The 26,169-nt window shown below is 35.1% G+C and overlaps 2 protein-coding genes across 2 annotated transcripts in view; one reads left to right on the forward strand and one right to left on the reverse strand.

Annotated features, from left to right (window-relative positions):
- Window positions 1–26,169, forward strand: part of LOC120429091 (exostosin-1) — a 411,287-nt gene that overhangs the window by 227,833 nt on the left and 157,285 nt on the right. Inside the window, exon 2 of the mRNA XM_039594256.2 lies at window positions 250–402. Coding sequence (XP_039450190.1) covers window positions 250–402 — 153 coding nt within the window. The remainder of the gene's footprint in view (window positions 1–249; window positions 403–26,169) is intronic.
- Window positions 3,841–4,974, reverse strand: LOC120429099 (pulmonary surfactant-associated protein D-like). Its single transcript, XM_039594265.2, has one exon. It carries the CDS (start codon window positions 4,570–4,572, stop codon window positions 4,093–4,095), a length of 480 nt encoding a protein of 159 aa, XP_039450199.1. The 5' UTR covers window positions 4,573–4,974; the 3' UTR covers window positions 3,841–4,092.

Raw genomic sequence — 26,169 nt, forward strand, 5'->3', positions numbered from 1 at the left:
TGTCCAACTTGGAATGTCTGCCCATATGGTCCGTTTCTAATCAGGTCTCCCCCGCCCGCAAACCCTCTGGCAAAGTGAAAGTAGTACCCTCCATTGTGGCCACACCCCTTCAAGGATGGCAATTCAAATTCCCCTCGCATAACGAAAGTGCTGAGTCCGCACTTATTGTGTGGGGGAGAGAATTTCTTTGCCAGAACTAATCATTACTATTTTCTTACCGAATATTTCTTTCTTTCTTCGCCATTTCAGATACGTCCACGGCATTGGGTCGGAAACGAGAAACTCGTTGTTCCACCTGCACAACGCCCGGGACCTGGTGCTGGTGACGACCTGCCGGCACGGGAAAAGCTGGCGGGATCTGCAGGACGCGCGGTGCGACGAGGACAATCGCGAGTATGACAGGTAGGTCATTATTATCAGTGCTCCGAAAAGCTCGAAACCAAATATTGCGCGAGATGTTGGACTACACGTTTTTGGCATTAATAGTAAAAATGTCTTATATCCACAAAATGACAATAACTTAAAAGTTCATTCTCTATAGAACATCTTAACTAAAATCTCGGGTTACTTTTCAAAAGGTCTATGTTTAGCTGCTGTCCACGCTCCAAACCCCTAACTGAAGGTGGATTCAAAAACACCCAAAAAGTAAAAACAAAAAAAGTTTTAAAGACCATTATTTAAAAAACAAAAACAAATATAGAATTGTCATTGAAAAAAAAATAACGCAACAATCTTTAAAGCACCATTTTGATTTTATAATAAATCTTGTGGAAAGATAGCATTACAGCTTTAGACAATTTTCCATAAGAGAAAGATTTTCATAAACATTTTTTTTCAACTTTTGAACTTTAAATAATTAAGCTAATTTATTCAGATTTCTAAAAGTGCACCTGTATAGGAAAATGATCATGAACATTTGGAATATTTTTTTTTTACATTAGTAGGACAAAAAATCTTATTTAATTAAACCTGCGATTGATTTTTGAAGACATGAAGTTCATTTATTCGAAAATAAAGCTTTAATTTTAAAACTAATAAATCAAAGGTTTAATATTCAAATATATGTTTTTTTTATTGAACATAATACAAATTCTACTCCAAGGTTTCATTCGTATCCGCCATTATTGTAGTTATGCAACTATTAAAAAATATGACAAATCAAGGGATTCATAAAAATATTTGTTTTAATTTATCTCAATAAACAATATTTAATTTATTATCAATATTTATTAAAAAATGTGTAAGTAAAGGTTTTTAAATTAATGTGGAAATATTATCTCTTTTATGCTTCCATGAAATCACAATTAATGTTGTTTTACCAAATATAGGTAGAAATACTCTGGGTCAGAAACGATGTACGCATTCCCATACGTATATTGTATCTTTGTCTTTTATTTATATCCATTTATATCTTGTTAATGTGTTTTTCAAGTTAAGCAGTATTTTTAAGAAAATTTACATCATAAAGGAAGTAACATTACAACTTTCACCAAATTTACTTTTTTGTGTACTTTGCAATCGATTTTAGAACAAAAATCCAATAAAAAATTGTATTTAAAAAAAATTCACCTCCTGATGTTTAAAAAAAAATAAATCAGCCTACGTTTGAGAATTTTGTATAAAATGCCCTAAAATCATATTATAAACTGAAATTTTTCTTTACAAAAGTTTCTTATGAAAATTTGGTCACCCTTTCAGGCATGCCCGAAAAATCAAAGTTTTCTTTTTTTTGTGGTCCTAAATATCGTTTTTCCACAACAAAACAATATTTTTTACAAAAAGCCTATTGAAAATTCAAAAATCTGTGCATTGGTATTGCTTATGGCATCTTAGATAAAAAGAAACACTCTTTTTTTCTATTCGCCTTTTCACACAAAAAAATAAATGCGCCAATAGGGTCCTAAAAGCTCTCACACCATGGCATAAGGCAATTCCTATTGAAATTGAATTTACCTAAAAAAAAATTCGTGGAGAGGTAGCTTAGGGGGTCCATAGGGGTACATTTATTTGGCAATGTTGCCAATTTTTCGACAAAATCTTGTATTTTCCAGTGCATGATGTCGAAATTTGTGAATAGTTATTATTGATTACAAGTTTGATTTTTCATCTTAAAACAAAGTTAAAATATTTTTTTCGACTTGTTTCCACGTTTTTGAGAAATATGATTGTTTTGAAAAACTGGCATTACTGCCAAAAAAATTTGACCAACTTGGCAATAGCCAGAGTGGCCAGGTCAAAACTAAAAAAAAATCTGGCCGAGTACCAATAGCAAATCAGGAACAATCTGGAAAACGAAAATCCTACATTTATGAAAAGGGAAGTGAACGAAAGATATGAATTAATTCAAACAATTGTAGAATTCAGCTGGATTAGTTGTATTTTTGGCCTCGAAATTGTTTAGTTCACACATTCATAAAAATAAATATGTTTTATTTTTTATTTTGTTAATCGTTTATTTTAATCAAAAGTTTATTCGAAATCGGTAGAAAATCTAAAATCTGTCAAAATCAGTAAAAATCTGGCACAGATAATGTAAAATCTTTGATCTTTGATTTATCTGGCAAACTAGCAATAGCTCAAAAGATGGCATTTATTGTAATCTGAAACATATTAAGATGAGATTTTTCAAAAATGGTTATTTTTGATAGTGTAACTATTTTTTTCTGAAAAGTCCCAAGCAACACAAGTTGCCTGAAGACACCAAACCATTAAGAAATGCCGTTCACAAGGCAGGGACCATCCACAAACCACGTGGACACTTTTTTTTGGAAATCTCAAACCCCCCCCCCCCCTCCCCCCCCCCTCTTAGGTGTCCACGTGGTTTATGGATGGTCCCACACAGACTTTTAATTATTTTAACATCCTTTTTGTATGGACAGCAGGGTGATAAGAAAAATTGAAAATTTCGAAAAATCTCAAGAGATACCAGCTGGCTCTATTCTTTAGGCATAAATAAATAATTTTTCAATTTTGAGCAAAATCGGTTAAGGGTTGGGGGTCGCTTTTAATAATTGAAATTTCATCTGTTGTGTGCTAACTTGTGACAACGACCATTTAGTACTATTCGAGAAAATCGATTTTAAAAGTTTGAAAGTTTGTTAATATTTTCAAAACTATGAATGATAGAGTCAAACTTTTTGAAGTTATCGGTTCGAATACTATCGCTAAACAATCACTCCAAGTTTCAACTTTTTTGGTTACGTCAGTTAAAAGATACAGTAAATTATGTAAACAAAAATCTGAAAAGCACGTGTCACAAGTGTGCACAGAATTCCTATACAAACTTAAATTAGCGTAAATCAATAGTTTAACCGACTTAATCAGTATATTTTCAAAAACAAAAGATTGCATTGCCTTTAGAAAAAGTGTATCAACAAAAAATTGTGAAAAACAAGACAAATTTTCCACATTTTCCAACAACATGTATGACGTGTCACAAGTGTGCACGATCATTTTGATGTTAATTTGGTCTATGTCACAAGTGTGTATTGCAATATCCGGGAAACGGAAGCGAGTTCCCAAAATTGGGTTAATGCATCTTGTAGTGTTTGTTGAGTATAGCAAAACGTCAGCATTAACTCATTTTCGAACAAAATGGTCTATGTCACAAGATAGCACACAGCAGACGATTTGTATTGGAAAATTCGTAAAAATGTATGCGAAAAATATCGTTTCAGGATTTTGACAACAGGAGGCGCAGGTCTTGCCCAAAATATCCAAACGTGAGATTCTTGTAGAAAATTCAATTCCCTACAACTTTGTGCAAGAAGATCCGAATTGACCCTGATGAGCTATTAGCAATGCCATGAAAAGAAATCAGGTTATACACTTGAAAGTATATAAGGGGTATATAGGAAGTATATAAGAAAGTACCTTTACTAAAAAAATCTCACAACGTTAATAAAAGTCGGACTTGCAAATTTAATGTAACTTATTATTTGTTAGTAACTTTGGCTGAGGACCATCACAGTTTTGACACGAGAGCGAATATGATTTATCAAAACTTAATTCATTTATTCAAGCATGGCTTGTATTTCTAAATACATCATCTGTTTCACTTACGCCCGATTACAAAAGCTCTTCCCACACTAATTACCACGGCTTCTCGCAGATGTAGTTCCTCAGAACATCGCAGTTCTTATCGTTCCACTCGCCATACGAGTACACCTCGACACAGTGCTCGTTCCCAAACTCATTGTTGGGCTCCCCGGCGGCCCAGTTGGTGTAACCGGTGCGGAATCCCATCCTGCTCTGCGTAGTGATCCACACAAAGTCGCCCTCCTTACCGAGGTCGGTTCCGGCAATCCACCAGGCTCCTTTCGTTTTCGGGGGAGGGGCTGCTGCAATGGCCGCCGTAAGTGCCTTATTATCGTTGGCCGAGTTGACCGAGGCCAGCTGCAGTCCCAGACTGTTACAGTAGCGGAAGGCCTGCCAGAAGGTGCCGGTTCGATCGTTGATGACAAAGTACCGGGCGGAGGATTTCAACACCTCGGGAATCGTTAGGGCGGCTTGGGTGCTCGCAATGGCTACGGCGGCCAGGATCAGGACTGCCAGTGGTGCTCTGGGTGACATCTTGAGGGTTACTGAAGATTGGTGGGTACTGGTAGGGAAGATTTATATTGTTTCAAGTTTGCGGAAATGTACGGAGCGGAGATTTGCGTCAATCGAACGATTCGAAAACATCTGTTCAAATAAATAGACTTGTTGTACTCCGCAGTGATACAGGAACAAATATAACCGAATTCTCATTTAGTACATAAATTCATCTAAAGGTAGCCAGATCTTCAAATTTTTAGATTTTTTTGGTACGGTCAAAATATAAAATTTTAAATTTCAATCAGTTTTTTGCTAAAAACCTTTTGCAAAAAAGTTTCTTTTTCTAAAATTATATTCAAATTTCAAAATCAACTAGACACACTGGCACAAGCGAACATCTGTTCAAGCAAAAGCTATCCATGTTAACACAATTGTTATAATAACTGTGTTGTCTTCCTGGATATTTATAATCAAATATCTGTCAAATTTACGGCAAAGTTTGTTGTTTGTAACAGCATATTAATTAAAAACAAAATCCCTTCAAGAAAAAAACATCACCCAAAAATACAATCAAATCAAACAAACTTCCGGCAACGATTTCACACTCAACAACAAGTAACAAGCACACCGTATAAGCTCCGTTGTCAACCCGTAACGTAACCGCAAAAACCCCACGCTCATGAATAAATTTGCTGGCCCAAAAAGTGTGGTCCTCACAAATTCGACACGACAAAACGGCCACACTAACTAACTAACTTGGCCTATGCTGGGCTTGGTCAATCCTTTGTAAACACACACAAAAACACACTCGAACCTCCTCAAAAATTGTCATCTCCAGCCCAGAGCAGTTCGACGACAATATCTGGGTTCGAGTCTAGTGTTTTACTATACTGGGTGCTAATTAACATAAATTTTGCTGGTTCAGAGTTGGTTTTGTGTCGGGGGACATGATTTCCCTTCCATATGTGGAAAAGAGTGGGTGAAAAAGTTTTCCAAATTTGGCAACATTTTTGAGGGGAGCAGGGGGAAATCTGCTTTACTAATGCTGGAACGATTTGGTTTGATCCTTTGGGCACACCCAATCACTTTCTGATACATCAACGTTGTGGCTGTATGAAAAAATCATCTTAAAAGTTTGTTAAAAATATTTATTTAAGAAAACCTATTTCTTCAACAACTCATATTGTTAAGTTATTTTTAGATTTTAAGAAACATTGAATTAAAAGTTTTTACTGTGTTCCGAGAGAAAATCCTACGAAATTCAATGCTAACGTATACAACCTGTTTTGTTGGCATCGTATCCCGGAAAGGTGGGAATAACAAAATGGAGTTAACTATTTTGGTCAACATTTAAAAAAAAGAAATTTAAAAAATGACTGTCACAATAAAGATAAATAATATACAGCTCTTCAGATTGTTATTACTTTCCAAATCATGATCAAATCGACTTTTATTTTGGTTTTTTGATTTGAATGAAACTTTGTAAAAAAATAAATTTTGCAGAATTAATTTTTCCATGCAATTTTGCGGGCTAATCATACAAATTGCGCAAGTGAATATTCAATAAAATAAATTGCAAGGTCTTTAAAATAACCATTTTTTTATTTCGATGAAACATTGACTATGTATTCCCTTTGTCGAAGAGGTCATTTTGCATCATAAGTTTTTCCATACAAGCCTCCATACAAAATGGGTATGAAAATGTATTAAAATCTGTAGCTTGGGACGGGATTTTTTGACCAATTTGGTTTCTTCGGCGAAGATCAGATTTTTTTATTTAACTTTTTATAACTAAACTACAGGAAAAGAAAAATGAGCTATATTATTTTTTAATCCTTGTAAAACTAATTAAAATATGGTTTAACAAGTTGCATATAACGTGAGATAAATGAGATTTTTTTTATATTTCAATTATAGGGGAAATTCTCGTATGTTTGGCGATTAAGCACTCGCTCCAAACTCCATCCAATTTGCTGATTTTCACTATTTAAACAACTAATTTTGCAAAACTTTTGATAGAAACTTGCTTGCTCACTTCTTATTGGCCTATTTATAACTCAATTTCAGTTGAAAACGCTTTTTATGAGCTGTAATCGAACGTCAAAGTGTTGATATGGCAACATTAGAGGCACGCTGGAATTAGATGCTGTTCCCCTAATTGAAGTTTTTTCGTCAATTGGTTTCAAATACAATACAGGTTGAAATAAAATTTACGTAGCATTTTGTATAGTATCATAATTTTCTGGAGTTATCAATAAATTTTAAAAAATGCTACAAATGAAATTTGCCTGAACTTTGTTTAAATGCAAAAATTCTCTTTTTCTGAAATTTATGAAAATAAACAATTTTTTTATAACATTGCTTGCTTTTTAAGATACTTTTCTGTACATAATTATGACACACATATTACAAAACATATTTATGTTTATTTTGAGCAGATTTTAGAGTGCCGTGAAATTGCCGTGAAATCCGTGGTTTCAAAAACTAACACGCCGCGTGATTTCGATTTTGTTGCCGTAAAAATTCACTAGCCCTAGTGATAACCTTTGAAAATTTTTTTTTTCGGGATATTGAAAACCTGGACAAAAAACAGTATAAAAAATAATTTTTGAGGCAAAATTGAATTTGCAATCAAAAAGTAATGCAAATTTTTTTTTTCAAAAAGTACTGCAAAACGTGGATCAATGATTTCTAGCTTGAAACTGTGAAAAAATATAAATTTGGTGTCAAAAGGACTTTTAGGCCGTTTTCGACCGCCCCTCCTTCAAAATTGGTCTGAAAAATCAGGGGAAAAAAAATATTTTTCCAAAAAAAAAATTTCCATGAAAAAAGAAGTCTAATCAACTGAGAACAATCTAATGTTTCGGCTTGTTTAAAAATGTTTTGGCAAATCAACTGGACATATTTATAATGCATTTTAAAACACTTTTTTCATTAGAATGTTGAAACCATGACTCGTAATTATTTTTTTTTATTTTTTTGCCCCGACTTTAGTCAGAGTCGAGAGACATAAACCTCAAAAAAATATTTGCAATGGCCTTTTTAAAAATTGGATACCCTATTTTATGGTGTTCTCAAAATTCTCAAAAACAAATAAGATTTGTCAAAAAAAAGTTAAAACATAGTTTTGAAATCACTGCCATTTGTAATAAAAATAAAACTCAAATTATTATTTCAAGCCCAATTTCCAAACCTTAAAGGAAAAAATATTTAAAATGCTTTAATACATTATCACAGTTATGCTGCTCAAAATTTTGCGTCACATACGTCATATATCTGTGGTCTAAAATTTAAAAGTTTTCAGAAAGCCAAAAGTACCCTTAATAAATACTGTAACAGTATTTTTAATGAAAATTCATATTTTTAGCATTAATGATTTTTACTACCATCACATTTTCTGGGAAAATAATCAAAAGGGAAGGAGACAAAAAAATTAAAAGAAAAAAAAATGTTTTCGGAAACTGTCAATAATGCCAAAGATTCGGAGCTTTGATAATTTTCTAATTAAGTTTTTCTTAAAGGAATACCAGCTTAAGTGACCATCACAACCATTGAATTTGGTTTTAAAATGAATTCTTATAGGTTATGTGATTATGTCTGGTTTTAGTTAAAGTGCAGTCATCTGCTGATGTTTATTGATTTATTCATTACTACACAGTAAAGAAAATCATGATAATGTAACATCTGGGAAGGGGTAAATCTTTTATGTCAGAAGAAAGGTGTAATTTTACATCTGAAAATGTGTAATTTTACCACTTATCTTGTATAATGTCACTTTTTCAGTCTTAATTGAGGTAAAATTGCATCATAAAATAGGTAATATTCAACCTTCCAAAATTACGGCTTCCAAATTTACACAAATTTTTACTGTGTAGATAACGACGAAAAAAATACAAAATTGGTTATTGACAATATGAAAAAAAATATGAACATCACCAGTTATTTCCACCTTCTCGGGAGAGTGTTGAAATAGTTACGAGCTTCGAGCCTTCGGAACCCCTCTAGAGAATCAACCAAACTGATCAAAATGCAATGATACATGGAAAATCTAAAATTCCGCACGACGATGGCAAAAATTTGCTACATTTTAGTATGCCGCTTGGAGAGTCCTTAAATGACGACCAAATTTTGTCCTTGCTGCAATATTGCCCCTCTCCGAAACTCGTCAAACTTCAATATTTACGAGCGCCACTTAAACCGCCTAGTTTTCCCCACAAATCGCAGCGGGCTGCAAAATTTTCCGCGCCAAGTTGAGCCCTCTGATGAATATTGAATTCGAAAACGAAAAAAAAAAACGAAACTATTGGCACTACGCCCCCCGGGGCATGGCCTTCCTCTAACGTGGGATTTCTGCTCCAGCGCCTCTGACGAGACAGGAGAAACCGGGACCGACGTTTTACTTCACCATCCGATAGAAGCTCAGTGGATAAGGCGGGAATCGAACCCGCGTCTCATAGCATCATCGGGATCGGCAGCCGAAGCCGCTACCCCTGCGCCACGAGACCCAGAATATTGAATTCGCCTGCTCCCATTCAGCTTGTGAAGTGGACCACATTTCAACTATAGATGGCAGCACTGCCAGCGGCAGTGAGTGGTTTCATTAGGTGATGGCATTTTAATGCTTTTGGTCGGGCTGTGTGTGTGTGTGTCACTCCGTTTAAGTTGATTATTTAATGTCTTTGGTCGGGGAAATTTTAGGTGGTAATGAAATTAAACGCCTGAATGAATTTGGTGAGGGCGAAGAATAAGCTCCAGCTTTGATCGAAAAGTGGCACGTTTTAGCCAATTTTGTCGCAAGACGATACTGGCGGTGGAGAAAATCTGGAAAATTGAGCGAAGCGGCAAGTGCTGACTGCTGTTGAAAGTTGAAGACTGACTCTGATTGGCAGTTTAATTACAGCAACTAATGTAGTTGATTTTGTAATCCAATCCCTAGTCACAGCCAATTACTGTCTTTTGCCGACCAACTCAATTAAACTTTGTAACTGGTTCATTGCACATTTATTGCAATTTGTATCGAGAGAGATGAAGTTAGTTTGAAATGAAATGCCATGTTGATGGACTTGGGCTGTAATGAAGAAGTTTTAATATCAATTTATGGTTTGAGTTAGCATAGCATAGCATAGCATTACAGGTCTGCACCATGATTTATATTCTTAGATTTTTGACTGTTTGCACGATCAAAAATGTTTGAGAAAATAAATGTCCACACTGTGCTTCAAGGCTACGCCCATACAGTCCCAGAAGGATTTGGGAAAGAATCAATTTATGAATTGAATTCCACAAAATTGTAAACTCCAGTAAATTTTTATAGCAATCAAGTTGCAACCACCAACCTGTCTACACAACAAATCTTCAACTATCCCTAAACCAATTGCTTCCCACGACACACCAAATTGCCCCTTAGTCACGTCCCCAACCCATTGCCAGTGTACTGACCTTTGGCCCCTCCCAGAAGTACTCATCGCGTCGAGCGCACATCAAAAGCCGACCGTCCTCGTGTATGGCCCAGATTCGCTGCTGACAGCTGGTTGACGTCCTTCGAAAAAGGAAAAACCCCAGGAAAAATAGAGCGAACGGACGAAAACGCAGAAGGAAATCCCCAAAATCCAATAGAAGAGCCGAGCAGTGTCTGTGTGTCGTAAATTATTCAGGAAGAGGTAGCATTTTTATTATCCCTTGACATCGTTTGTCACAGAAAGACACAGAGGGATCTGTCACTTGATGAGAAAGGATGATCCTTGATGCATAATGAAAAATCTGGAAATGGGGAAAACGATTCGAAGGGTCGAATTCGGCCCCAACAATTCATCCGGCATCGAACTAATGAGATAATACAATAAATTGTCCCTTTCCCGGGTGATTTCATCAACAAGCTCGGGCTTCTCCACCTACAGATGGGGACCTCTGTGGGCAGGGTCAAAGACCACCCGGAAAGACGGCACGCTGCTGGGAATCCCAAATTCATACGTCGTTGTCGTTACATGCTGGGAGGATTTGATGAGGGACCACCAGCTCGAAGGCTGGGATGGGATGGCACCACCACCTGTCCGGAACAGTCGCCAGCAGTGTGGTCAACACGTTTGTGAATGGAAGGTAAAAGAGGCAGGTTTCTGTTGGTGACAAAAGATTATAAAATCCTCACTGGCAGTTCGAATCAAATTCAGGCAAATTTGATTCTCACTCAACAGGGTGAGAATAAAAAAAATGAAATCTTTCCCAGTTCCTGAGGGGAACACCCTTGAAGAGTATCGGGGTCGGCATTTACAAAGCGGATTCAGTGGCAATTTCATTCTCAACTCAATGTTAACAAGTTAAGGTTAATGTTAACATTCCATAGGTCGCCTTCCTAAGGTGTCGTTGATAAGGTCCAGCTTGTGACGATGCACTACCTTCCCTTTACTAAGCAATCGAATCCAGAATAGAAACGATCACCAGTTGTGTAGGTCCGAGCCGGGATTTGAACCGCGATCTACCGCTTACGAGACGGAAGCGTTACCACTAATCTACGTGGCTCAGTCCTGTTTTTTCCATGTTGAAGTTAAAACAAATTTACATTTTTCGAAATTTGTTTACAAATATCCGACTTGATGTTAAAAGTGAAAAAACTAATAGATATAAAAACAGTTTGTATGGAAACTTAACTACATCTCTGTAACATCATTAAAAAAAACAGTTTCCTTGAAAAATCGATTAAAATATTTGAAATTCGTACTTCGAGGAAATCCATTAACTTATTGTAATAATCTTGAAAAAACTTATCGAAACAAATCCATTCTTCTTGAATTTTGGAATGTTGAAAATTTGGTTGGTTGAATATTACCTATTTTTTGAGTAATATTACAAAAAAATTGTAAAATTGTGAACCTGATGAATATTCACCAAAAACTGATGAAAATTCACCAATTCCTGATGTAATATTACATTAGGAATCAAAGATGAAGAATATATATATTTTGCAACTTCATTGTAAAATTACTTACTTTTCTTGTCCTTTTCAGATGACAAAACTTTTCAGCAGTCATATGGGTGCTTTGAAATTGAACTTTTCAGCATTTATAATTTAAAGTAATAATTTTCAATATCATTCCGATTTAAATGGTATTTTTATCGGTTTATAGAAAAGAACTGAAGGCTCTGGAAGGCATCATTCCAGATCGGCCATTTGGCGGCCATTTTTGTTTTAGAAAAACATTCAAATCTTGATTCAGAATGTTTCAATCAAAAAATGGTTTTCTTTGTGTTGTTTGTAGAAGCATTTTACATATCGTGACAGTCATTGCCCCAAGAGTGAAGGACACCTTCTACGACCTTAATAGTAGTTTATGCAACAAGTTGCAAAAAGAGGATTTTTACAGCACGAGTCGTACATTTATCCAACGAGGTTCACCGAGTTGGATAAATATGACGAGTGCTGAAAAAATCAAGTTTTGCAACGAGTTCCATACAACATAAAAAATGTAATTTCGAAAAACACCCATTGCGTGAAATTTTAAGTCGAATTTTCATGTATTTTGTCAATAAATCGTTTAAATCAAAAAAAATGTTGAAAAGTGCTACTTTTCGGAACAAGTGCTGAAAAGTTCAACTTGTCAGCACGTATTTCAGTGCTGAAAAGTAGAACTTTTCAGCATTTATTTTGAAAAGTGTTGCTATTCGATTCTGTTATTTTTGGTACAGAAAAGTAGGCTATTTCGTCGTTCAAGAATGACAGAAAAAGTAAGTAGTTTCACGACAGAATTTCAAAAATGAAATTTTGATTAAAAGTGCCATTTTCGCGCTTTACTAAATTACTTTGAAAAAAGTCTATGTTTTTCGATTTTTTTTATCTTGCACATTTTTGACAAAATAGTAGTTTATGCAACAAGTTGCAAAAAGAGGATTTTTTCAGCACGAGTCGTACATTTATCCAATGAGGTTCACCGAGTTGGATAAATACGAAGAGTGCTGAAAAAATCAAGTTTTGCAACTTGTTGCATACAACATTTTTTGCAATTCCGAAAAACACCCATTGAGTGAAATTTTAAGTCAAATTTTCATGTATTTTGTCAATAAATCGTTTAAATCAAAAAAAAAATTGAAAAGTGTTACTTTTCGAAATAAGTGCTGAAAAGTTCAACTTTTCAGCACCCATTTCAGTGCTGAAAAGTAGAACTTTTCAGCATTTATTTTGAAAAGTGTTGCTATTCGATTCTGTTATTTTTGGTACAGAAAAGTAGGCTATTTCGTTGTTCAAGAATGACAGGAAAAGTATGTAGGGGAACTATACCCTTTCTCAGCCTATTTCTATTATCGGCCTATCAGCACTTTGATCATGAATTACAGCTTTAATAAAGTGTTTTCGATTGTTCCTAAGTAATAAATAGCTCAAATAAAAGTGAGCAAGCAACTCTCCATTGTTGGTGTGCCTGAAAATGCTGATTAAATAGCAGAAAACTGCAAAAGTGATGAGAATTGGTCGAACGGCTTAGACTGATCAAAATGGGTATATTTCCCCTAGTTTCACGACGGAATTGCAAAAATATTTTTGAAGGGTGGAATTTACATTTTGCTTTTTTGAACTTTGTTGTTACGGTCTATGGTTGCTGAGATATGGTAAGATAAACAAAATAAACAGTAAATAAAACAGTCTGATTTATATTATTATTAAAAAAATAGTGAAATTTCCAGCACTTTTCAATATAAAATTCTTTCAAAATTTAAAAATATAGATCAAAATTTTAAAATGTCAGAAATTGGCCCTTGATTAATCAAAAAATCATAACTTGGTCAAGGATTCTGGACCTTTCTGGAATTTTTGGAATTAAAAAAAATGGGTTTTTCTAATTTCTAATTTTTCTAATCAATTTTTAATAACAAAAAGTGATTTTTTTGTTTTTCGTGTATGTGATACGTCTACTATGAAAAGATAGATCGTGTCACAAGATAGCACAAAAGTGACGATTTACAACCAATGAATAATTACTTCTTTGGGCATACCGAATTCACCAAAAAAAATATCAGTCGTTTTTTATATACAAAAAAGGGTCATTTCACTTATTTCGTAGAGCTTTGCTGGATTTAAACATAAGATTTGTGTAATTCCCTGGCAAATCACACAGAATCGCAAAAAATACCCCATCTTTTCTTATTTTTTTTTAATATCGAAAACTCGTGACGGTAACAACCAAACCCCTTTTGTATTACATAATTTTTCTGTAACTGTCTGCTCTACAACTTTGCAGAGCATTGTTACACTCTAAAAATAACCTTGCAAGGTTACAAAAACAAGAAATTCTTAAATGACAATTTTTGTTCTAAATCAATAAATAACCTTTGGGTTATTGCAGATTCGAAAAGAACATTTAATTTACCTTAAAATGAAGTTTTCCAATTTTGTATACAGTTAATTCTAGTAGGTTTTTTTTTGTTGTTGAAATTTTTCCTGCTCTGGATTAATCCCTTTTGCTAGTTCTAATAGTATCACTAAGTATAAATTTTAAATTCATAGCTGAAAGGAACTCCAAAACTCTATTTAGGTATAAAAGAAAAACAAATTGTTTATTGATAACTGAATGAATAAAAACTGAATTGAAATTGTATACAGTTAAACAACGAAAAATGCCGGAATTTCAAAAAAAAAATATTTTTTTCGATAAAGAAAACGTTTTTTTTTGGAATTCAGAATTCGTCATTAAATTTGGCGTCTAATATAACATAAAAGTCCATTTGACACTGCAAGTTATTGAAAAATAGGTCTTTTTTTCGAATGTTCATAAATGAACGGGGGGGGGGGGAAAGGGGGCAACTTTTTTTCGGTTTCGTGTGAGTTGGCGGAGAATTAATTAATGTAATTCCTCTCAAAAAATAAAGAACAAATCAGTAATTTTTAAATAAATTGAAAATATCTCAGATTTTTAAGAAACAAAACATTGAATTTTTATGAAACACTGTGATCATTGTATGATTTAAAGCTTTTATCAATATTTTTGTTGGAATTGTTCTAATTTTTTTGTCCCCTTTATTTTAAATGTATCCAATAAATCTCCTTGACAACTTCCACAATGGCGTAATAAAGAAAAAAAATGAACAATGTTAAGGTGAAACGAGACGCCAGTTCTCAGACAACCTCTGTTGAACTTGAATCAATTTCTAAACACAACAGATTGCTTGCTATCGTCCAATTTTTCATTTGCAACACGCAGAGCCTTGGTAAGTTACTGTATTCTCTTAAACTTTCTTTTGAAAACTCGAGTCGCAGTTTTGATATGGCGGTGTCTTCCCGTTTCACCTTAATCTGAACATAATTCGAAGAAGAAAATATTTCATATGAATTGTTGTGATCAAAAAATTTTAGAATTAAAAGACAAAAAGAGTGCATTTGTCAAATATCCCCCAACCAAGCATAAATGATAAAACAAGATGCACCAGGCTGCAAGTCAAAGTCAAACACAAAAGCTTCTTGAAAATTTAAAATTCAATCTCCGAATCAAGTGCTCCATTGAAATTATTGAACAGAGCAGAAGTAAGGTTGTTTTATTTCGATCTCAACCATTTTTTTTTTCAATCTGAATTCGTTAAGATTCGATTGAAGTACACTTTTGACTCTTTTTTTTTCTCATGCATTTCCAAAGTAAAAGAGGGCGTTCTGTTTGTTTTCCACTCGTTTCGTTTCGTTCAAAACTTAAATCTCGATCTCGATAGTGAAGATTGACCTTTTTTCTCGTCGCTTTATTACTTTGGCGAAATAGAAAAATCGAGCTTTTCTCCTACTTGTGTCGCACTAATCCAATTAAGGTGTTTTACTTTTTTTCGCCTTCATACCATGCTAGTCAATGTAAGGATTGGTGGAAAACGTGGAGAAATCCTAGAGATTTTTTAAAGAAACGGGAAATGAAAAAACGAGCGAAATCGAACATCAAAGAGTTTAAATTGCGAGATTAAATGGAAGGACGTATGTTTCAAATTTCACAGCGCCAATATTGACATTTCTGTTATGTGGAGATTTTCTAGGGTTTACAGAAATAACTGACTTGTGTGTTAAATAATTTTTTAATCCAAAAGTGGAGCGAAATCTCGCTTCTGTGATTGATTAGAAAATTTCGCGAAACTTTTCCAACAAATTCGTTCAAATTTATGCCGCCTAATGATAGGCATTAATTCAGCCGACAAAAGCGCTTTTCCGAAGCAATTCATTTCCCTCTGTAATCGTTTCTTACCGGTGAAGAAATTGAGCGAGAAAAAAAAAATGAAATAATTTTCATCCTGGCAAAGGTGCAACTCAGTGCCCCTCCCCCTCCCAAAATCCGGAACACCGCCGAACCGGAAAGAGGATTTAATGCGCTTTTCGACGAGCGGCAAGTTTTCCAAAGACTAAAAAAGGAGTGACGAAGGAAAAGCCGGTCATTTTTCTTCTAGCTTTTCATGCGCATTTTCCACAGAAATGAACTTCCGGCGGGTGCTTTCGGCTGATCATTAGTTCGTTTTTTTCTTTCCTTCTTTTCTTTTGCAATCGTCTAGAAGAAAGCAAAACATGGGGGGACGTGCCTGGCTAATCTGCTGCATGCAGTTCAGTTCATGGGGGGAGGAGGGAAAAGGAAAAGTCTGCGGGAAATCGAAACTGAGCGTCGTCGAATCGATTTCGTTTGGTTCGGTGCCAAAAGAATCCTATAGAACTGGCAGGGAGGAATGGTAAAACAAGCACAGCAGACGAAAGTACTGAGCTCTTCAATCGATTACTTTCCGGCACCCATTGAGAGGCACGGCATGCTTCGGTGAATTGCCGGGTTCCGGTAGTTTGAAGAGTTGAAGAAATGTTTTTTGTTCATGGTATAATTTTTTTTAATAAGAATTAAAAATGCTAGAAAGTCGATTCAACAATATATTTTTTAGAAAATTGAGCGTAAAATAAACTCAATTGATTGTGCCCTCCTTTGCTGGTTTCAAAGGTTTTCAGTTTTATTTTCCTCGTGTGCCGTTTGGCATTTTCCCCACAAAAATCGTCCAGCTTTTCCGAGCTCTCGCCACAAATTTGCCGCTTAATGACGAAAAAATTCACATTTATTCAAAGTGCGCTCGATTAATCCCCCTCTCCCAAACCACCTTCGATTGATCCCACAAGAGAAACTTGAAAGTGGACCTGCAGGGGGGATGAAAATATTTTTCCAAGCTTTCGGTTTGAAAATTTTCCTCCCCAACTTTTGACATATTATTTTGGTTGCGTGTTTGCGATGGTGCTTGATTTGATTGATGGCCAAATATGGCGAAACCGTGGACAGTCCGCAGCCTCTCCCACCAGGGGATGAAAATAGAGCCGAAAAGTATTTTTCCAGCACATTTCTCCCTTCCCAACGGCGAAAAAAAAATGGAAAATCAATTAAAATGGTAATCCCATTGCTGATGTGTATAGGCTGCCGGGGAAAAATAATAAAAAAATACAACAGGCAAAAAAATGCTCTCCGAATATGCTCTGCATGTGAATCCTGCGGATGGATTTGTTTTCCACGGTTCCACGAGTACAATTCTGGGGAAAATTTTCGAGAGATGAAACATGTTGGGTGTTGCGCCCCACCCCCCACATTGGATGTTAATAGCCATTGTTGTGCAATTATTCATCGGCGAGATTAAATCTAAATTCGAGGCGCAGAGGGGATTTTATTCTTTGCTGGGAGGATCAACGCATCGGATTCCACACGTTGGGGAGTGGAAATTTTGTTTGTTTGAGAAATTCATTGGAACAATTGCATTGCAGCGATGAAATTTAAATGTTTCAAGATTGTAGCGTTCAGAATGTTATGAAAATTTACCAATTTTCAAATTCTTAATTACAATTACCCGTTTTTAACATATCCCATTCCACAGAACTTCATTCCTCAGAATGCATCATTACCCCAGAAGAGATTAAAACGAATGGTAAATTGCTAAAACAAAAACAAAAACAAAAACAAAAACAAAAACAAAAACAAAAACAAAAACAAAAACAAAAACAAAAACAAAAACAAAAACAAAAACAAAAACAAAAACAAAAACAAAAACAAAAACAAAAACAAAAACAAAAACCAAAACAAAAACAAAAACAAAAACAAAAACAAAAACAAAAACAAAAACAAAAACAAAAACAAAAACAAAAACAAAAACAAAAACAAAAACAAAAACAAAAACAAAAACAAAAACAAAAACAAAAACAAAAACAAAAACAAAACAAAAACAAAAACAAAAACAAAAACAAAAACAAAAACAAAAACAAAAACAAAAACAAAAACAAAAACAAAAACAAAAACAAAAACAAAAACAAAAACAAAAACAAAAACAAAAACAAAAACAAAAACAAAAACAAAAACAAAAACAAAAACAAAAACAAAAACAAAAACAAAAACAAAAACAAAAACAAAAACAAAAACAAAAACAAAAACAAAAACAAAAACAAAAACAAAAACAAAAACAAAACCAAAAACAAAAACAAAAACAAAAACAAAAACAAAAACAAAAACAAAAACAAAAACAAAAACAAAAACAAAAACAAAAACAAAAACAAAAACAAAAACAAAAACAAAAACAAAAACAAAAACAAAAACAAAAACAAAAACAAAAACAAAAACAAAAACAAAAACAAAAACAAAAACAAAAACAAAAACAAAAACAAAAACAAAAACAAAAACAAAAACAAAAACAAAAACAAAAACAAAAACAAAAACAAAAACAAAAACAAAAACAAAAACAAAAAACAAAAACAAAAACAAAAACAAAAACAAAAACAAAAACAAAAACAAAAACAAAAACAAAAACAAAAACAAAAACAAAAACAAAAACAAAAACAAAAACAAAAACAAAAACAAAAACAAAAACAAAAACAAAAACAAAAACAAAAACAAAAACAAAAACAAAAACAAAAACAAAAATCCCAAATCCCAAATCCCAAATCCCAAATCCCAAATCCCAAATCCCAAATCCCAAATCCCAAATCCCAAATCCCAAATCCCAAATCCCAAATCCCAAATCCCAAATCCCAAATCCCAAATCCCAAATCCCAAATCCCAAATCCCAAATCCCAAATCCCAAATCCCAAATCCCAAATCCCAAATCCCAAATCCCAAATCCCAAATCCCAAATCCCAAATCCCAAATCCCAAATCCCAAATCCCAAATCCCAAATCCCAAATCCCAAATCCCAAATCCCAAATCCCAAATCCCAAATCCCAAATCCCAAATCCCAAATCCCAAATCCCAAATCCCAAATCCCAAATCCCAAATCCCAAATCCCAAATCCCAAATCCCAAATCCCAAATCCCAAATCCCAAATCCCAAATCCCAAATCCCAAATCCCAAATCCCAAATCCCAAATCCCAAATCCCAAATCCCAAATCCCAAATCCCAAATCCCAAATCCCAAATCCCAAATCCCAAATCCCAAATCCCAAATCCCAAATCCCAAATCCCAAATCCCAAATCCCAAATCCCAAATCCCAAATCCCAAATCCCAAATCCCAAATCCCAAATCCCAAATCCCAAATCCCAAATCCCAAATCCCAAATCCCAAATCCCAAATCCCAAATCCCAAATCCCAAATCCCAAATCCCAAATCCCAAATCCCAAATCCCAAATCCCAAATCCCAAATCCCAAATCCCAAATCCCAAATCCCAAATCCCAAATCCCAAATCCCAAATCCCAAATTTTTGTCTGATTTCTTCTAGGAAAATCACAAGATTTTCAACAAGGGAATAAAAAAACTCCTTCTTGGTTTTAAAATTGCAAATAAACCAAAAACAAACAAGCGTTATTTGTGCTCCCAGCTCATCACCGACAACATAAATAATAAAGATTATGTTCCAAACTCCGAATCACCTTCAGGCGCTCCCCCATCCAAACCAACATCGGCAGTATCATCAAATTTCATTTACACCGCGAAGATATTTCTCGGAAAATGCTTTTCCACGGCGACGATGCCTTCGGTAGCCTAAAAGCAATTTAAGTTCTGAGCGGAAAATTTCGCCTTTCCCAGCGCAGCAATTGGGGAAAATTTAACCTTTTTTTGCTTCAATTATTGATATTTTCTTCTTGAAGCAAACCCAGTCCGGATTTTGACTGACCTATTTCGTCGTCGTCGGGATTTTCCGGTGAAATTCAGATCATCATCAGAGTCGTCGTCGTCACCACCGGGGGGAACCAAGGGAACAGATTCGGGAAGAATGCAACTTTAACGAGCACCAGAATCGCGCTAACAACGGAAACCGGAAACGATGCTGCAGCGATGCAAGTCTGGAAGCCCGGTTTCTTGCCAATAAGATTATGCTGGTGGGGGTGGTGGGGTAATGTGGGACAAAATTTAATCTTAATTGATGCGATTTTTTGAGATATTGTGGTTTCAAAAAGAAAACAAGTTAATTTGAACCCTGAAGATGACTTTTTAGGCATTCGAAACGTTGTCATCTTAAAATTTTAAGTATAAACCCCGTTTAACCCCATTCCCCCCCAAAATTTCACGACCAGATTAAGGTAGAAGGATTCGCGCTAAACAGAGCAGCGGTGCACCGTCGTCGTGGGAAGTTCGATGTCGTGTACACAATCAAAAATTTAATTCTTATCAACATTTTGGGGCGAAGTGTTTCAAAGTGTCTGTTAGGACAGTCCCGTTTCATGGCTGTCAAACTGAACGGGTTGGGGTGACGCAAAGGAGCGATTAAATTAAATGGCAATTGAATTTTGAAGGGAAGGGTTGCGTAGTTGGAGATTTGTTTTTATTTTGGGGAGTAAACATTTTTGAGATTCAATTTAAATAAAGTATTTTAGTTCGCATTTGCTGATTGCATTGGGTTCATGAAAAGAAAATTAGGACAAGAAACAAGAAACAAGAAACAAGAAACAAGAAACAAGAAACAAGAAACAAGAAACAAGAAACAAGAAACAAGAAACAAGAAACAAGAAACAAGAAACAAGAAACAAGAAACAAGAAACAAGAAACAAGAAACAAGAAACAAGAAACAAGAAACAAGAAACAAGAAACAAGAAACAAGAAACAAGAAACAAGAAACAAGAAACAAGAAACAAGAAACAAGAAACAAGAAACAAGAAACAAGAAACAAGAAACAAGAAACAAGAAACAAGAAACAAGAAACAAGAAACAAGAAACAAGAAACAAGAAACAAGAAACAAGAAACAAGAAACAAGAAACAAGAAACAAGAAACAAGAAACAAGAAACAAGAAACAAGAAACAAGAAACAAGAAACAAGAAACAAGAAACAAGAAACAAGAAACAAGAAACAAGAAACAAGAAACAAGAAACAAGAAACAAGAAACAAGAAACAAGAAACAAGAAACAAGAAACAAGAAACAAGAAACAAGAAACAAGAAACAAGAAACAAGAAACAAGAAACAAGAAACAAGAAACAAGAAACAAGAAACAAGAAACAAGAAACAAGAAACAAGAAACAAGAAACAAGAAACAAGAAACAAGAAACAAGAAACAAGAAACAAGAAACAAGAAACAAGAAACAAGAAACAAGAAACAAGAAACAAGAAACAAGAAACAAGAAACAAGAAACAAGAAACAAGAAACAAGAAACAAGAAACAAGAAACAAGAAACAAGAAACAAGAAACAAGAAACAAGAAACAAGAAACAAGAAACAAGAAACAAGAAACAAGAAACAAGAAACAAGAAACAAGAAACAAGAAACAAGAAACAAGAAACAAGAAACAATGTGGAAATAATTCTAATGAAGTTCTTTGTTCAAAATTTCTCCAAAAGAGCTGATTTTCGTTATCAGATTCTCATCAGCTTAATTCATCACTCGGTGTCCTGGAACTAAGCAAAGGTTGATGTACTAGTCCTGCCCCAACAAAAGGCTCACAAATTGATTTCCACATCCTCCGGCCTCAGTCAATCTTCCCCGCACCTTACGCAGCCCCAAAACCCGGAGTTCCAAGTTCATCCATTGGCCAAAGGCCACACGCTATAATTTATCATCGTTACTATCGGATATAAGAAAAATGGACATGTAAAGCCGCTCGGTTCTGGCAACTCCGTGCTGCTGGCAAACAATAAAAGTCACTTTCCCGAGAAAATGGGACAGAGGTAGGGAGGAGGTCAGCTCCCGAGAGGGACTCACAGATTGCACCTGACAACGAACGGCACTTCCGGTTACGTTGGCTGGTCATCGTCGAAGGCCACTTGGGTGGGACAGCAGCCAGTTTTGGAGTCAATGGCGAGTCGCCTTTTTCGGGATGACCACTGACCGCACAATAAACACGCCAGCGAATGCCTATGGGCTGGCAAGACCAAGTTTTCCGGGGATCAACTGGAAGGTCCACTTGACTTTACAGCAAGCCACAGCAGTGTGTGAAGGATATTGGACTCTTGAGTGGATGCTCGCCGTTGGTGGTGGCTGTCCTGGAAGGCAAAAGTGCAAACGAGAGGATAATGCCCAAATGACTGGAGGCTATCCCTTGAATCGTAATATCGAAGATCCGTAAAATCATGAAATTTAAAAATAATGCAATCAGTAAATCATGAACTCTTGATGTCATGAATTATAAACTAATGAAGTCATCAACTCATGAAATCATGGACTCTTGAATTCGTCAAATCATAAAATTATGAAAAATGTACTTTTAAACTCATGAAATCATGTACCAATGAAATCCTGAACTCTTGAATTAGTGAACGAAAAAAATAAATCAACATATCATGAACTCTTGATCTCACTAAATCATGAACTAATGAAATCATTCGCTTATGAAATGATAAACTCATGAACTTATAAATTTATGAACTACCTTTTTTATCGAAAATACAAAATTTTTCAAAAATTGAAGTATGGGTTTCAAACGAAGCGAAATTTTGTATGCTTTTCACTTTATTTGAGTTTTTTGAAACACTTAAATTTTCACAAAATTATGTTTTTTATCTAAAATACTTAAGTTTTAAAAATTTGCAATTTTGGTATCAATCGAAGCGAAATTGTGTATGTATGTTTTTCACTATTGGGTAATTCTCCGCCAACTCACACAGCAGTTGCCCCGACCCCTCTTCGATTTGCGTGAAACTTTGTCCTAAGGGGTAACTTTTGTCCCTGATCACGAATCCGAGGTCCGTTTTTTGATATCTCGTGACGGAGGGGCGGTACGACCCCTTCCATTTTTGAACATGCGAAAAAAGAGGTGTTTTTCAATAATGTGCAGCCTGAAACGGTGATGAGATAGAAATTTGGTGTCAAAGGGACTTTAATGTAAAATTAGACGCCCGATTTGATGGCGTACTCAGAATTCCGAAAAAACGTATTTTTCATCGAAAAAAACACTAAAAAAGTTTTAAAAATTCTCCCATTTTCCGTTACTTGACTGTAAAAATTTTTGGAACATGTCATTTTATGGGAAATTTATTGTACTTTTCGAATCTACATTGTCCCAGAAGGGTCATTTTTTCATTTAGAACAAAATTTTTCATTTTAAAATTTCGTGTTTTTTCTAACTTTGCAGGGTTATTTTTTAGAGTGTAACAATGTTCTACAAAGTTGTAGAGCAGACAATTACAAAAATTTTGATATATAGACATAAGGGGTTTGCTTATAAACATCACGAGTTATCGCGATTTTACGAAAAAAAAGTTTTGAAAAAGTTGGTCGTCATCGATCATGGCCGTTCATGGTCACCCGCGACAGACACGGACGACGAAACAAAGAGAAACGCAAAAAGTAACTTTTTCAAAACTTTTTTTCGTAAAATCGCGATAACTTGTCGACGTCGTCGTGCTATCTTGTCGCACCCGCCATTTTGACGTTCCGAGATAAACGCGTTTTAATGTTTGACCTTGAATATTCAAAAACGAGAGCACGCAATGTAAACAATAACAAACACGTTTTGTTTGGCTCACCATTCTGTGCATTGTCCCAAAGTTTGGTTGAAGTTGGTTGCTGGAGTCCCGAGTTATAATTACAAATGTTTACGGTAGTCTAGCTTGTACGTGCGACAAACGCATCCTGACTTTCCTGGCTTGAAATCCCTTTGGCCTTTTGTCGCACTTACATCAATTTTCATGGAGTGACAAGATAGCACGACAAGATTGAAACTACTTTCATATGTAAAGTGACAAAAATGCACGGAGTTTTTTCGGTTTTTGTTGAATATCTCAGGATTGAAATCGAATTTTGGGGATCTGTGAAGGTCAAAAGGTGAGGCATTGTGAGCTGCACAATATGGCGTTCTTAACTCAATTTGGCCCAAAATGCACGTACGACAAGTTAGCACGATGGCGACGTTGTGATGTTTATAAGCAAACCTCTTATGTCTATATATCAAAATTTTGGTAATTGTCTGCTCTACAACTTTGTAAAACATTGTTACGCTCTAAAAAAAAACCCTGCAAAGTTAGAAAAAACACGAAATTTTAAAATGAAAAATTTTGTTCTAAATGAAAAAATGACCCTTCTGGGACAATGTAGATTCGAAAAGTACATTAAATTTCCCATAAAATGACATGTTCCAAAATTTTTTACAGTCGAGTAACGGAAAATGGGAGAATTTTTAAAACTTTTTTAGTGTTTTTTTCGATGAAAAATACGTTTTTTCGGAATTCTGAGTACGCCATCAAATCGGGCGTCTAATTTTACATAAAAGTCTCTTTGACACCAAATTTCTATCTCATCACCGTTTCTGGCTGCAAATTATTGAAAAACACCTCTTTTTTCGCATGTTCAAAAATGGAAGGGGTCGTACCGCCCCTCCGTCACGAGATATCAAAAAACGGACCTCGGATTCGTGATCAGGGACAAAAGTTACCCCTTAGGACAAAGTTTCACGCAAATCGAAGAGGGGTCGGTGCAACTTTTCCCGATTTCGTGTGAGTTGGTAGAGAATTACCCTATTATTATTGTTTTTTTTTTAAATATCCTAAAATTTTCACAAAATACCACATTTATTTATAACACCCAAATTTTCAAAAAATGCAATATGGTTATCAAACGAAGCAACATTTTGTATGCTTAATACATACATACTAATTTGGTATGCTACATAAAAAAGATTGCTTCGTTTGGTACCCTTGAATTTGAACATTTTCAGAAAAAGTACGACATTTTGTGAAAATTTAGTGTTTCACAAAAAAAGTGAAAATGCATTTTAAACTTCCCTTCTATTTAAACCCATATAGATATGGAAATTTTGACATTTTCGAAAACATATGGTATTTTGTGAAAATTTTGGTATAGTCCAGACTCTACTATCTGAACTTTTGGTTATCCGAAGTTTGATTATCCCGAGGTTTTTATGGGACTTCAAGTAATCGAATCACAAACAGTTTTGTTTTCTTTATTTTTATTTTCCTTCTTTTAGCATCAATTTCGAGTTCGTCGTCCCCATTTTAGTCAAATTTGAACAATTGATTGCCTTTAAAATAAAAAAAATGTTTTTTAATTTTTTTTTATCACCGCCATTTTGGCCACCTTCTTGGATCATACTAAATCTCAACAATTTAAAATAGGTCTGTTAGGTTATCTGAAGTGAAATATTGCCAAGGCTTTCGGATAACCTAGTCTGGACTGTATTTTACAAAAAATCTAAAAATGTGAAAATTTATCACAAGTTTTGCTTCGTTTGACCTTTTGCAAATTATGAAAATTTGAGTATTTTCGAAAAAAAACGATGTTTGGTAGAAATTTGAGTAATTTATGAAAAAAGTCTAATAATGTTATAATGTAAAAAAGATCGCTTCTGTTGATACTCATATTGCAAAATATGAAAATTGTAGTATTTCAAAACAAATATGATAAATGAAATTTTTGTGCTCCTGTCATTTTCATGGAGTTTTCATTTTTTAATGTTTGAGAGAAAATTTAAATGTCTTCAAAATTATTCGAACGGTTTGTGAATGTTTTAAAACTTGTGCACCTGGTGAAGAAGGAAACTGTTTTGTCCGCGCCGGCCATCAAACAAGTGAATTACTAAATTCGCCTTACGGACAGTTTTATACCGGACGGCGCTGGGTGGCGATTGCTATCAAATTTTGGTCTGAAGAAGACTAGTGGAAGTTGGCCAATATGTACTACTAGGTGGAGCTCAGGAATTTGGATTTGTGCTTTCCGCGGCATAGACCAGCTGTTCGAGACCGTGTTGTTCAAACCCGGTGAGGAATTTCCTTTTTGCATCCTTATTGAATTTTCAAGTGTTGCAAGAGCGGCCGTGAATGACTGGTTATGGTGTTCGCTTTATAAGCGAATAGTTCTGGGTTCGATTCCCATCTGCCCCCAACAAGAAAGTTAAGGAAATATAAATTCTTGAAAATCCTGAACATGAACAAAAAATCAAAATTGCTCAAGGCGAGGTTCGATCCCCCGTCCAGATTCGCGGCGTTATGAGCTATGACTGGAATTAAGAATACTGTTACTGCTAACATTTTTATATACGCGCTGGATCTTTGTCCATTTGACGAGGGTCCGGAAGTTCTGAATAACTTTTGGATCAAATTGATGCAACCGTTCTGTAGGGCGGGGCTTGTCGGTTCAGCGGAGGTACCTCGCGCTTGGCTAGCCAGCGTAGAAATGGGTCACCGAAGCTCGGCAGAGCTAACACCTTCCAAATGCCTATGCGAGTTATTTGCATGTATAGAATAAAAAATCTAAAATTTATGGAAACAACTCAATTTGTAAGAAGCGGCCGCGTGGTCC

Source organism: Culex pipiens, chromosome 2 (assembly GCF_016801865.2).
Source record: "Culex pipiens pallens isolate TS chromosome 2, TS_CPP_V2, whole genome shotgun sequence".
NCBI lineage: Eukaryota > Metazoa > Arthropoda > Insecta > Diptera > Culicidae > Culex > Culex pipiens.